Raw genomic sequence first — 15,325 nt, 5'->3', positions numbered from 1 at the left:
TTTTTGAAAGCACACAATCTAGGTAACAGGTCAGACAGAGACCAGAGAAGGAAACAAGTATTCTCATGCTCATCTCTGTAGCACCTGGCGAGGTATCTGGTAGAGAATTGCATTCAATAAACATTTGTCTCAACATATTTGCTATTTACCTCTAAGATTTTTACTTGACAAATACCACACAGTCAAATGTCTGGTCAAATATAATTCAGTCAAACAGTACTTCTTGGTATAATTAATGAGCCTTAATAAAGGATTTACAAAAAAAACTTAAACCATTATAAAGTAAGAGAAATCATTTTAATATATATATTTTCATTTCAGTCAATTCAACAATGATTTCTAATAGGCATGCAGACCCATTTAGTTTGCTTCAAATTTATTTATATCCCAACATGCAGCAACCTTCCTAATGAGAGAGTTGAGTTGAACTATTTATTCTTAAAGAGTACAATGTACCTTAAAGAGTACAATGTACCTTGTCCTCAAAGAGTTTTATCAACTTTAACATTTTCAAAGAGTCCTATGAGGCTGCTCAATATGGTAGTTTCCCCCTGAAATTTCCTATTTGGAGGATGGCAAAACAGTCTAGAATCTTCCCCAGGCTACTAGTTGTTTGTATTCATATCACAGCTTGGCTGGCTAAGAGGTAGAGACTGAATAATATGTAGATAGCCTTCAAGTCCAGCTGAGTGAGACAGCTTCATTTTTAGAAAGGAAACCAAATCATGAAAACCCTCCTACAGTATGATTTGTTCCAGGGTCCTTTTAAGGAGGGACGTACTCCTCATGCATAGGACTTTTTATGGCTTTCTAGAGTTTTCTGCTCCAGCCAGCGTTCTCTAGCCAGGTGACTTATTGAACTTGCTGCAGAACTGAAAGCATGAAGTCTCTTGTCTACTTTCATAATTAGAGGTGGTGTTAGTCTTCTCATTTCCGGCCAAATGGATCCGACCACACTTTCAACCCTATAGAAAGAAACATGAATTAAAAACAGGATTCATTTTTAAATTTCCTATCACTTCCCTCAACCCCAAACAAAGAAGATGACATCAGAATGGAGCTGTGCGATTTCCACGGAGTTTGAGGTAGTCCGGGCAAGCTGCCGGAACCCTGGTATGGAACGGCTGGGCAGCCGTGGCAGCCAAGAAAGATTTTTAAATGGCTCAGAAACTGCCCCACAGTAGGGAGATATGTATCTGGCCTAGTTAAAAAATAAATTAAAAAAAGACCACTGCCACAAGAGTTTTGGCTAATAAGCTAGAAACCTCTCATTCTCAGCCAACTTGGATTGTCTCAAAGTAACTAACCATTCAGCCATAAAGGGAACTTCTGAGCTTCTGTACAAAGCAGAATCCTGCATCAATTAAAATAGCTCACAAGTAAACAGTATTTTCCCATGAGGGTAGTGTTTAAATAGGTGCTTGGTAAATAAGTCTGCAAAACAGCTATTTATGCTTCATAGTTAATTGCACACTTGTTACATCTTTATGCCCACTTATCAAACTCAAGAGTAACATGCAAACTTGCAAAAACTATTCCGGAGTGAAATATTAAGAGGAAGTCTTAGGGTGGCAACCTCTAAAATGGCAACTGCTGAAAAATAATAACACAATCACAATCTAGCCTCAAAGTGGAAAAGATTTCTCTGCAAAGCACATACCTCCCCCCAACAATGAAGCATTTCACATGAGATTTTTGTCTTGATTTTTAAGTTTACCTGGTGGCTGCACGTCTTCTTGAACAATACCAGCTCGATTTATGGCTTGTTCCTTCTCTGAGAAACACAACAGAAAAATTACTCTTTAGAGAGGGGGTCGGGGGCAGAGTGGTGGAACTCTTTGTATCTACATGGGACAATAAGAGAACAATGTATCTGAGTGCTATTAAATTCAGAGCTGCCACTGCCCAGAGCTTTTAGGTAATGGAAGTTGGATCCTATCAAGCAAAAAGACTGGATATTTTCAGTGAAAGAAAGCAAGCCATACTTCAGAAGAAAAACTCCCAATGAACATCTTTTCTCGGTGATATCAGCAGTTTGGAAAGGCAACAAAAACAACAGAAAAAGAACAATTTTGAAAGAACTAGTGGGTGTGATGCGATGAGAGCAGGGCTGTTGAATTGATGGAACAAGTACAATTAACAAGAAAACGATGCAGTTTGTGCCTAAAATGTACTCCACTGAAGGCCTAGACCCAGAGCTAAATATGCTATGTTTTTGATAGGAAATAGAGCAGAAAATTAATCTTTGGGTGGGTGGCTTTGGTTTGGATAATTGAAGCTTCCCTAATTGACTGCAGGTGCTGCACCAATTAGTAAGCGCGTTCTAGTGACAGCAGCTTCTGATCTCTTCGGAGATGTCCAACAGGCGAGGGCCAAGAGAAATTGGGCATTTTATGTCTGTGGGCTTCAAGCACTCTGACACATCTTTCTAAGTGGTTTCAAATAAACCCAAGGGCTGTAAAAACAAAGACTTATTATTTTAAGTATCTTGACAAACAAATCGTGGCTTTTCAGCAGAAAGACCTGGAGCCAAAGGATGTTTACTAGTATATTATAGTAATTAAGTGCTGTAATCAAACTTTTGTTTTAATCAGGCTAAAAGTGTTTCTTTTAAATCCATATTTAACTCTTCTTTAATATTAGGCCATTTTCTTTATTCTGGCCTCTGGATTCTCATAAAGTTAAAAGAAACAGGGCTTTGCCAAATTGAATATTCATCGAACTTGCTTCTCTGGTGATACGACGGAAAGTCAATCCTGAGTGACCTATCTGAGGTTTTATCAATGCTAAGTTTTGCTTTGGCAACTAAAACGCTGGGCAGTAGGGATCATCTGAATCTTGACATCCAATTTTAAGTGAGACAGAGAAGATACAGCCCTAAGAAGCCTCTTATAGATAATGGTGAGTTTCACTGGGCCTCTCTGAAATAGCAGGTAAATGACAACCAAGTCCCTACGGACCAAGAGATGCCAAAGGATGTCTTCCATCTAGAGCAGGTGATAATGGAGCCTCTAAGGTGTCAGACTTTCTAAAATAACTCAACGCAAAAGACGATCTTATTTCCTAAGAAGTTGAATTCCTGTAGGATTGAGCCCCACCATGCTGTCACCATGTAAGTCTCCAAGTATAGAAGTGTCTCAAACATGCTCTTAGAAAATGCCAACTAGTAGAAGACTACACTGTCATCAGTAGTGCCAGGAACAAAAATAGGTATCATTTTTCATACCTAAAAGGTCCATTCTCCAGTATTACGGAAGAAGGAAGAGATGAGTTTTTTAAAAAACACTTGATTGCCTGAAAGCGTTCTAGATGTCCAGATTTAAGAGAATCAGATAGCCCGGTGTACCAGAACACGTTCTACAAGAGGCAGGTTGTACAAAGCCAAAGAAACTGGCAGTCTGCCAAGCATCAAAGGAAGTTGACTTCCTGTGACAACAGAATACCTAATTGTGTTCTCACCTCTTAAAATGCAATAGAGAACCAAGAGAAGAGAAAGGAATCCCTGTCTTTACACTTCCTTGCTAATTGCTAATGAGGTTGGAGAGAGGCTGAGGATTTATTTTAAATAGACCATAATCTCTTTATAATCCTTGTCCTTATGCAACCACCTCTTTTTTTGGCTTGGATGGGCAATTTAAACTGATTTGCAGAACTAGTTCTTACTGAGTGATAACTGGTATTAGCATCCTATCTACATCCCCTGGTTCTTTTATCCATTAATGTTCCATAGTGCCTGAAGACCAAAACAGTCTTATAAATTCACAATGTGACACAAAGACACTTTATTTGTGAATGTGGAATATGCTTAAAGGCAAACAAACTGGCCCCTCGGGACTCAGCAAATACGTCTTGAAGCTGACAGTAGGTGTCTATTTCGCTGTCATGAGAGAAATAGCAGATGTCTCTGGGCCCCGGGAAAAGGGCAACACGGAAGTCAGGGGTTTAACTATGTGGGCAAATCAGGATAAGCTAATTACTGACTTTTCGGTAGTGAGCATATTTCTATCAGGAGTGAAATGATTAAAATGCAAATACGCAACACTGGGCTGGGAGCTTTGCAATGTCAGTTAGACAAGTCCCCTCTCCAGTGTCTCAGCAAGCCCAACTCTGCCCCCTGGTGCTAAGGCAGCGAGCTGATTTGCAGTTTTAATCGAGGATCCTTAGGTATATTATTCAAAACTTAGTAATACACGCAGATGGGCTCATTTTTGTACGGTAGCAAAAGAGTCTTAAACCCATCCTTATATTAAATGCCCATACTGTGAAATCTGTGTGACTTATTACTTTATTCAACGTTCACAGCAAACGGAGGCAGCACACCCACGTACCCGCCCCTCAGCGGTCTCGTTAGGGACAGTGTTCTTGGGGAGCACTAGCAGACAAAAACCTAAAAGCAGGTGCAGCATCTCACCTCGGGACCCTCTGCAGTGAGACCACCACCTCAAGAATACCCCCTCCAACTCCTCCTGCCAATGAACCAGTTAAAATACAAGCAACTCACCACCTGAGGTAATTGGCCAGATGTCAGCATCTGAATATGGACTGTATATTACATAATAGCATTGTGTCAATATTAAATTTCCTGGATTGGATAACTGTGATTATGTAAGAGAATGTCCCTGTGCTCAGGAAATACATGCTGATGTTTTAGGTATCAAAGCTCACAAGGCCTGCTACCTAACTCTCAAATGGTTCAGCAAAATAATAGTAACAGTAATATGTGTATAATCTGTGAACATACACATATCTCTATGTATGTATGTGTGTATAGACATGTCACATACATATCGGGAGAGAAAGCAAATGTGGCAAAATGTTAACAACTGGTAAATCTAGGTGAAGGACATAAAGGGATTCATTCTACTATTCTCAGATTTTCTCTGTCAGTTGCATTTTTTTAACAACAAAAAAACACAACTGCGAAACAAGTATAAGGAAGTCCAACAACACTATTTCATGATGATTAATTCGAAGTCTCTTTTAAAAATAGCAAATATAAAATGAAAAAGTACTTTTCTAGTGCTCCCAGTTTGCTGCAGTCTGCGGAGTTACCCAGGATGGATGTGTGCCATGGGAGGGAGTGTGAGCCAGTGGCTGAGGGCACCAAGGGGCCACCAGAAGTACGGGCTCCTCCCAACGCTGGGAACACCTCTGTTTCTCACCAAGGTGTGTGATGAAACCCATGCAGCTTTGTAAGGCCTGTTAGAAAAAAAGACTTTAGTCTGTGCAATTCATTTTACTCAAGGTGAAAGGAATAAAAAGCATATTCTGAGCACTTGCCACGAAATAGGGAAAACGCCCTTTTAAGGTGAGAGGTATTCCTCATCAAGTGACTTCTCACAGGCCTGCTCCAACTATCGCACACTGTGGATGGGGGCACAAGGAAAGAGGAAAAATTGAGGGGTCATGGTTCTTCCACCTTGGCTTTGCTGGCAGGTGAAATGCAGCAAATGCAGGTGAAACTGGGCTTCATTAAGCAGCAGACAAGGCTGAGGAGTTCGGGTCTAGTATTTACCCAGCAATAAATGTGCTGCTGCTGCTGCTGCTGCTGCTAAGTTACTTCAGTCGTGTCCGACTCTGTGAGACCCCACAGATGTCAGCCCACCAGGCTCCCCCGTCCCTGGGATTCTCCAGGCAAGAACACTGGAGTGGGTTGCCATTTCCTTCTGCAATGCATGAAAAGTGAAATGTGAAAGTGAAGTTGCTCAGTCGTGTCCAACTCTTAGCGACCCCATGGACTGCAGACTACGAGGCTCCTCCATCCATGGGATTTTCCGGGCAAGAGTACCGGAGTGGGTTGCATTGCCTTCTCTGAATGAATGTGCTAAGTGACCCTGAACGAGTCACCTAAACGTGGGGGCTGAATGAGCACAAGTTTCCTGGCAAAACCCTATGGTTTTATGCTTCTCCACATCTAACTAAAGTTAGTTAAAAATGTACAGGATCACAGGAAATGATCTTATTTTGTCTCATTTCACAGGTTGCCTTGAAATGCTGGTATTTTTAAAAGGCTACATTCAGGATCCCTGACTGGTTCTAAGACAAAAGGCAATCAGGCTTTAAGCTGTATCACTTGCACGCTTCCCTAAACATGGGCTCTTCCCACAAACCAGGTTGGGCCGACAGGCTGAAAGCTAGAAAGTAACATCCGGACTCCCCTGCAGAAGGACTGCAGAACTAACTGAATACTCTGGTTTTGGACTGACAATTGCCATCTCCCCGGGGCTCATTTCAGTATCAGGTATCACGAGTCGAACTGACCTTGTATGCTACCTAACACTTGGTAAAGTCTGGCTGAGTTAGTGAAAGAGCTGAAGATCACACTGAATGTCAAGATGAAATTCAAGATGGCAGTCTTGCAATAGTGGTCTGTCTGCTTTTAAAACACAGATCTTGGATTTATTTTACATAAGGGGCCTTCTGCCTCTTTTCTACTGCCTTGAGGCTTATTTCACCAGGGGCTCGGGAACCTACCTACCCCTATCCAGGCCAGCCAGCATCAGTCAAGCTGGCCCAGCTGAAAGGTCCCGCAGTGACTCGGCTCTTGGGCCCTACATGGCCTGGATTCCTTGCCAGCCTCTGGCTCCCCTTGTCAAGGACTGGGTGTCTGCCCAGGCCTTCCAAGGACCCGTGGGCTTCCCCTTGGTCTGCCCAGAATTCTGGGGACCACAGAGGTATGAAGGAAGCTCAGAAGAAAAACAGCCAACAAGAGAGGCTAAGAAGGAGTGGATGAAAGGCAGGAACAAAAGAGCAAAGCCAGGAGTGCTGGTGGAGGCAGACCACCAAGCCCGAGGAAGAATGCGTCCCGAGGAGGGACAGTCTGCCTGGGGGTCATGCCTCTCACGTGTAGTCACCCGACCTCCTGAGTCACAAAGAGAGCAGAAGCCAAGGTGACCAAGTCACACCGCCGTCTAGCTGTATCCATGCCCACCCTTCCTCCTCAGCTGGTGGAAGAAGTGTCCCACCTTGGGTCCAAGGCTCCTCCTCCATCTGATGTCGAGATTCCCCCACCTCCTCCAGCAGCCTTCTTTATCCAGAGACCCTCTTGGCTCCCTGATGCTCCCAGACGAAACAGAACCACCACTCCCCTAGCCTCCTTGACCAGCTGCAAATACAATTCCTCATTCTCTTCTTCAGATAGCCCAACATCTTTATATAGTCAACCTAATATCCCATTTACTCTTCATCCACTGCAATCTGCCTTCTGCCCACTGTCAAACCACTGAAAGCACTCTTAACAAAATAGCCACTGAGCTTCACCTTCTTTTTGCTAAATCCAATGGATATTTTCAGGTTTTATCTTCCTTACTGTCTCTAAGCAGCCGAGCCCTGCTGATCACATCCTTTGCCATGAAGAGGTATCTTCCTGGGGCTTATGACTGCAGCCTCTTCCGGTTTTAATGCCCTCACTCTGGCCATCCTTGTCAGTCTCCTTAGAAGGTCCCTCCTCCTCTGACCGCTTGCTCTTCAGACCTTCAAGTGCCAGTGTTCACCTGCATTCTGTCCTGGACCAGCGTGTCGCTTTCAATCTCGGAATGCTGCCTGGAGCCCCACCTGCTGCAGTGACTCCGCTTCCCATCTGATGCTGAAGATGGGCCATCTCTAGCTCCAGCTCAGATCCTGTGGCTTGGCTCCAGATTGGCACGTCCCACCACCTAGGGGAAATCTCCAGGAGCACATCCAGGTACCTAACACTCAATACATCCCAAACTGAACCAGCCTGTCCCCTCATCCCCCAAACAGACTCCATGTATTCCTTAAAGCCTAGTACCACATCTCTTCAACTGCTGGAGCCAAAAAGCTGGGGGCCAGTCTCCTTCCTCTCCCTTGCTTGCCCTTGAGCTAATCAGTCACAAATCCCTGTAGAGGATTTATTTCTTAAACCTGGCTCCTGAATTCAGTCCTTCTGCCCTGTCCCATAACCACCGGCACTCTGGTGCAGGCTACTGTCATCTCTCCTGGAAGCACAGCCTGCCTGGGTCTTGGCTTTCTTACCTTCAACCGTGGCCCTTCCGGCCCCTCCGTCAGATACAGTCAGAGATGCCTGGAAAGGCTGAATCTGATCACCTTGCTCTCCTGATTAAAACATTTCAATGATTTTCCACCCTCTGAGGACAGCAGAGAGTTATTCAAATGTTTTAAAATAAGCAAGTGAGATGATCAAATTCCAAGTGCAAACGGCACAATGATAGGCTTTTCAACAGGCACAGTGGAAAACCTGGAGTTCTATACATTTTCTGACACACACACATGTATTTTCCCAGTTACAAATTCTCACCAAAGAAACACTAAGATGTATTTCAGAATGAAGATAACTGAAACTAGAAAGGTGTGAGACAGACGGATCAGTGAATAAAGAACCTGAGTCAAGAGAGACAATCAGTGACTGTAAAACGTTGATGGTCCTAACCCTCAACCTAACCTAACTGGTTAGGTTAGGTCCAACCTAACCAACGTTAGGTCCCAACCTAATGTTGATGGTTCTTGCTCCTGGGGAGCAAGAAACACAAGGCAGGAGGGGTGGGGAGTGTGGGACAAGAGCTAAGGCCTTCTAAGGTCTTTGTTTATTTCATAGGAGGTAAAGATATTGACTAGCTCTCAGTTGTCAAAACAAAAGAAGAAAAACAGAATGTAAAACTTTCAAACTAGTAGAGGGCAAGAAAATTAAATAAAGAAGCCTTGAAGCAGAAAAGGAGAGGAAAAAAAAAAAGAGACAGGATTAAATAGAAAACATAAGATAGGGAAAATAATTCAACATTTTAAAGATTATCAGACTGGACTTTAAAAAAGAAAATCCCAGTTTGGGTTGCTTACAAGACTTAAGGACAAATAAAGGCTAAATATAAGAGAATATATACACCAGGAGAACACTAACCCAAAGAAAGCTGGTAACTATGATGATATTAGACAAAACAGAATTGGGGAGGAATGTTAGGGGGTAAAGAGGACTCTTACATGATGATAACTGAAAAAAAAAATTCTTCAGAACATTCTAGATTGGGATATATATATCTTGGCCTCAAGATATATAAGTAATAGAATTAAGAATGATTTGGAACCATCATACACAGAACTCTGTACCCCCAAAGAAGAGAACATACCTCATTCCAAGCATGCAGGGAACATTCACAAAAACTGACCTGTATCAAGTCACAAAGCAAATCCTGACCAGCATCAGAGAATCAAAATCACATGGTCTGAATTCTTTGACCACAAATGCAAAGAAGGTAGATAAGCAACAATAACGTAACCAGAAAGACCAGGGTGGCTGCAGGGTAGAGAACGGGGTGGTTGTGGTGCTGGTGGAGCAGGGAGAGCAACTCAGAGCACAAGGAGTGGGTGGCGGGAGAGGGGCTGGACATGCGTGGGGCAGTGACATGAGAGAAGAGCTCTGACTTGTCCAGCCACATATATCCAGCACCTAATACAGTGCCAGGCACACTGCTGTTAGAACAGCAGGTTTTTAAAAAATAAAAAGAAGGCTAAATAAATGTTAGCTGAATGTGCTGAAATGAATCGAAGCTCCGTCCTCACAGTGCATCTCCATGACCTGGTCACGAATGCCTCACCTGGGTCTGAGCATCTGCTTAAATCTCCTTGTTTCACTTCCCTGCCTCTGTAGCTCCTTATTTTTGAAATGTTTTTATGGGATTCCTAATGTAAAAATATGAGCTTCCCTGGTGGCTCAGCGGCAAAGAATCCATCTGTGAATGCAGGAGACACAGTTTTGATCCCTGGGTCAGGAAGATCCCCCGGAGAAGGAAACGGAAACCCACTCCAGTATTCTTGCCTGGCAAATTGCATGGACAGAGGAGCCTGGAGGGCTACAGTCCATGGGTTGCAAAGAGTTGGACACAACTGAGCAACCAAACGGAGAAGGCCCTGGCACCCCACTCCAGTACTCTTGCCTGGAAACTCCCATGGACGGAGGAGCCTGGTGGGCTACAGTCCATGGGGTCACTGGGAGTCGGACACAACTGAGCGACTTCACTTTCACTTTTCACTTTCATGCATTGGAGAAGGAAATGGCAACCCACTCCAGTGTTCTTGCCTGGAGAATCCCAGGGATGGCGGAGCCTAGTGGGCTGCTGTCTATGGGGTCGCAGAGTCGGACATGACTAAAGTGACTTAGCAGCAGCAGAGCAACCAAAACAAAAACAAAAAATCAGTATTTCTATACCTTTTATCTCATTTAATTCACTCCAAAACATGTAAATTCAGTCCTACAAACTTCACTGTTTACAGATGAGGAAACAGGCCAGGCTCAGAGAGGTTAAGTAGCTCATCTTAAAATCCTCTTCTAGGAAGGGACTTAGACCCTCATCTGACTGACTCCCTCTATCCTCTTAGGCAGTATGGTGCCCTGGTGTAATAGTGAACGGCACTGGTTCAAATCTGGGACTCACTGGTTGTGGGTTCTCGAACAAGTTAACTGTTTTACACCCCAGTCTGTCCATGTATAAAATGGGGATGATGATCACATAGCAACTACCATAAAAGGTTACTTTTGCACCAAATGGGTTAATATATTAAAAGTGCTTGAAGAGTGTCAGACATATAAACCGTTTTCAATACATATTACCTATACAGTATCATTTACCTGTTTAAGGACTCAGTTATAACTCAGATAACAGTGTCCAAATTAATTAAAAGTGAACCAGAAACGTGGGCAGGTGTTGACTGCCTTACATTTAAAAATGCTGATATTGTAGCCACACACTCAGTGTTCACATAAAAGGCCTAATTTGTCTGTCTTAAAGTGACTCAGATAACCTTAGACTATGGACCTGTAAGATTGTTGTTGGGAGACACAGCACAAACCCACACCCTGAACCAGAGGCCGGTTTCTTAATCTCGGCACCATTGGCATGTTGGGCTGGGTATTTCTTTGTTATGGGTGGCTGTCCTATGTGTTGCACAAACTTTAGGAGCCTGGCCTCTATGCGCTAAATGCGAGTGGCACACTCACCCACCCCACCCTACCCCATGGCACCCATTTTGTGACAAGCAAAAATGTCTCCATACAGAACCCCAGGTCTGCCTTAAATCACCCCTAGTTGAAAAACCACTGCTAGTCTTCCTAGACTGAAACTTTGCTAGGGGGATCCAAAGCAGACCCTCTTGACCCAAGTTCAACTCTAGAGGCTATCATAAAACAGAGTGAAGCAAGGATTCTGTAAGGAGGGATGACACAGATTATGCAAGGCCTCACTCAACCCCATTTTTATTTACCCCACACATGGGCGCACAGAGACAGGCTGGAAGGCAGAATGCAGAGACCATTTCAATCCCAGGTGATAAAAAAGAAGCTGCAAGGAAATCTGAGTGTGTGCTTAAAACACTGTCTCAGAAACCAAATGTTGTAGCATTTGTAATGGGCAGAGCATTTACACGGAGCTTTCGGCTTTAGATCGCCAAGCTTTCAGCCTCCGCTAATATTCTCAAGGGGCAGGGCTGGCCCTCTTCCATCTTCAACATGATTCAGGTTTCCTGGAGAACAAAATGAGCCTCTAATGCCTGATATTTTCTCTCTGACAGATGGTTTCAGATGTATCAAAGTGCTAATCCTTGCTGAGGTATAGGTCTCAAGGAAGGAGAGTTTGGCTTTTAGAATGATAGGACTTGAACGATTAAGGAAGAAAATTACTCCCAGGATATTCGCCATTGTCATGTGAGCAGCCGGCTTAAAACGAAGGAAGACAGCAGAATGTGAAAAAAAAGATTTGAGAAAGGAGAGGAAAAACTCAAAAATCCAGGTTAACTGTTCAGGTTCAAAACATGTCCGCTCAATGACATCTTTGGGAGTGGAAATGAAGTGCCATAAAAACACCTTCAAGCTCAGGATAATGAGGGGCCATCCCTCCCCACAACATCACCATTCCCAGCTTCAGGGTGTGGAAGAAGGCCCGGAAAGGAAGGCGGAAGTTGGAATATTAGTCTTGCCACTTACTAGCTGTGTGTCCTTGGGCGTGTAATACAACCTCTCTGAGACTTCCCATCCATAAAACACTTAATAATAACCTGCCTCAAAATGAGGTTAAATAAATTAAGTGATCCAGTATTAGTCGCTCAGTCGTGTCCGACTCTTTGTGATCCCATGGACTGGGGCTCCCCAGACCCTTCTGTACCTGGGATTCTCAAGACAAATACTGAAGCGGGTTGCCATTTCCTTCTCCAGGAGATCTTGGCAACGGGCTTAATGAAGACACATCAAAAAGCCTCCAGTGAATACCAGTATGAACTAGGATTTAGTGTTGACCTACTATGTCAATTGCTTTTATTACCACCTCTAAGTCTCACCAGATGCCAGGCAGTTTTAAAGATATACAGACACAAGAGACGCAGGTTCGATGCCTGGATTGGGAAGACCCCAGTAGGAAATGGCAACCCACTCCAATATTCTTGCTTGGAAAATTCCATGGTCAGGGTGGCCTGACGAGCTAAAGTCCATGGGATCGCAAAGATTTGGACACGACTGAGCGACCCAGCACACACGCACGCACGCGTGCGCGCACACACACACACACACACACACACACACACAGATAACTACTGCTGAGGATGGTGAAGGTCTCAGAGGTTGAGTCACTTGACCTCGGTCACCAAAGTGCACACAGCCAGAGTCGAACCTGGATCTCGCTGACTCGTGAACCAACCTCTGTCCATGGCCCCACGTGGGGATGATGAGGGAAAGCTGGGGAGTTACTAGGGCCAGTCGGCCGCGTGGGGTCAGAGATCACTGTCACCGGGGCCGGGACGCCGCGTGGGGTCAGAGGTCACTCACTGTACTCCTCCAGCCGCATTAAGGGCCGGAAGTAGATGGGGTAGAAGGCGGCGCCGATCAGGGAGATGAAGCCGCCGAAAATGAGAGCAGTGCGCAGGTTCCGGGACATGGCTCCAGCCGGGGCTACCAGGATTCTCCGAGTGCCCGGGACTCTCCAAACCCGGCTCCCGCCGGCTGGGCCTTGACCCCGCTCGGAAGAGGAGGAACAGCTTTCGCTTCCGGGCCTTGGGGGCGGGGCTAGAAGTTGGGGCTGGGCCGAGGCAGAGCGAGGTGGGAGCAGGGGTGGAATCAGAGGCGGGGCCTAGGAGTGGGTGGGGCTAGGGCGAGGTGGGGCTAGGGCGAGGTGGGGCGGGGCCTCAGGCACGGTGCACCGCCTTCCCGGTTGTCCCGGAATCGCTTAGCGCCCAGCAGGAGCCAGCCGCCGTTAAGAGTGGAGGTTTAATTGCTCGTTGCTCTCGGTTCCCAGTCCCTCCCCCAGCTGCTACCCGCCCAGCCTAGTTTTTCTCTCAGCTGCCCCACCCACCACTCTTCTGACCTCGTCTACCACTCCCTCCTTTACTAACCACGTTTCTTGGTTCTTTCCCCGCAACTGATTTGTTTTTCCTGACTACACTAGGAGGTGGAGGATCTCTATAGCTCGTTGATCTAATACTCATGTCTTTTACTAAGTCACTTAAGTCGTGTCTGACTCCGTGGGACCCTATGGACTGTAACCTGCCAGGTTCCTCTGTCCATGGGATTCTCCAGACAAGAATACTGGAGTGGATTGCCGTTTCCTTCTCCATATCTTTTACAGGTGAGGGAATCTTGGCTTGGTTGAGCGGATTTGGACAAGTCACTTGGCCTAAAGGGCGATTTGAGGGGATTAGAGACAAAAGTGCAAAATGCCTGGCCAAGAAGGCCTGCAAGGGATTCTGAAATCGGAGCCACAGGAGCTTCAGAACCAAGATTAACCCGGGAGGAATGTTATTTCAACATCCAAGCTACAAGCAAATCTTTTCCGACTGATTTTCCATGTCCTCCTCTCTCCTTCCCCTTGCTGGATGTCAGGGTTATGGATGAGGATAGAAATTGAATAGAGATCAGCACAGGGCAGGGAGCCAGCAGCCAGTCCCACTGAAGGGACCTTGGGGCTCTGCCTTGTTGCCTGAGGTGGGAGCCACTGAGGACAGACATCTGCTTCCTCTTCCTATGATTGCCATCCTCCAGGCTTCTATGTCTGCTCTGCTGGCACAGGACCCACCCAGGGGTACTGGCAGCTGAGACTAAGATTCCTTGGGCCTTCACTCAATCCTTTATTTGAAAAAAGAAGGATACCAGCTACTGGGGGCTGCGGAGCAAAGAAGATCCCAGCAAATATTGACCCCAGCATCATTATTAGTTCAGGAAATAATTTACGATCCTTCAGAAATGGTGTAGAGGGCACAGGTTTCCTCTGTTTTGGTACTTTTGCAGTTGAATCAAGCTACTATTTATTTCCATACTTCCAGAAGCATGTAAATCAGGTGTTTGATCTTTTAGCAGGTTTATGGACAGTCTTCTATGCCCCGAGCATCAGGCAAAGTGCTTTGGGAGGCACAAAGATGAATAAGATGTGACCCTTGTTCTCCAGGATCCTGCCAAGTGGATGAAGAGAAAGGACATATACATAACAAGATAACTGATGACCCAACTCAGCCTGTTGCTGGTGAGTGATAAGGTCCTGTGGGCTACAGGAGTTCAGAGGAGGAAGACAGATGACTGTAGGGTGAGACAGCTGGTCCTCGGGCGCTTGCAGGAGCTTTTTCGGATGAAGACAAAAAACTTCATGGCAAAGAGGAAAGCTGCAATGCACGCTTTATATCACATGATATAAAAATCCCAGGTATAGGATTTCCTTGGTGGTCCAGTGATTAAAGAATCTGCCTGCCAGTGCAGGGGACACAGGTTTGATCCCTGGTCCTGGGAGATCCCACATGCTGCGGAGCAACTATGCCTGTGCACCACGACTACTGAAACCCGTGCTGTAGAGTTTGTGTTCTGCAACAAGAGAAACCAGCACAATGACAAGCCAGGGCACCACAATGAAGAGTAGCCCCCCGCTTGCTGCAACTAGAGAAAGTCTGCAGGCAGCAAAGAAGACCCAATGAACCAAAAAAAGAAAATCCCAGTTATCGCGTACATTTTAGCCTCCCAGCATCCACTTCTCTTTCTGTTAATAATACCCCAAATATCTTTTGGCAGACCACTCTTCTCCCATTCTCAATCTATGAGGTAAACTAGACCTTCTCCCCCTAACTCCAACCCTTACTCTTTCCCAGCTCTGAATGTTAACCATACAACCAAGCCTGACCAAGCTCTCTTGCTCATCACAGGGATTGATTGGCACTAGACTCAGGTCTGATTGTCCAATGTGACTGTATCCTCCAAGCCAAATGACGCACATAGAGCCAACCATAGTTTATCCCAGCTGCTGGGAGGCTGGATTTGAACTTGAAGGCATGAGACCCTGGAACTGCTGGGGACCACTGTTTGGAGACTGAGAATGAGGACAGTACAGCA

At 45.3% G+C, this 15,325-nt stretch overlaps 1 protein-coding gene across 1 annotated transcript; it reads right to left on the bottom strand.

Annotated features, from left to right (window-relative positions):
* Nucleotides 1–278: 278 nt before the first annotated feature.
* On the bottom strand, nt 279–13,440 carry LOC104988585. Its single transcript, XM_010839940.1, has 4 exons — nt 13,437–13,440; nt 12,785–13,085; nt 1,718–1,774; nt 279–965 (listed from the first exon to the last, which is right to left on the bottom strand). The coding sequence occupies exons 1-4, from the start codon at nt 13,438–13,440 to the stop codon at nt 785–787; spliced, it is 543 nt and encodes a 180-aa protein (XP_010838242.1). The 3' UTR covers nt 279–784.
* Between the last annotated feature and the right edge of the window lie 1,885 nt (nt 13,441–15,325).

This window comes from Bison bison, unplaced genomic scaffold (assembly GCF_000754665.1).
Source record: "Bison bison bison isolate TAMUID 2011002044 unplaced genomic scaffold, Bison_UMD1.0 scf7180017864136, whole genome shotgun sequence".
In the NCBI taxonomy this organism is placed as follows: domain Eukaryota; kingdom Metazoa; phylum Chordata; class Mammalia; order Artiodactyla; family Bovidae; genus Bison; species Bison bison.
This window is presented reverse-complemented; position numbering and strand designations above follow the sequence as displayed.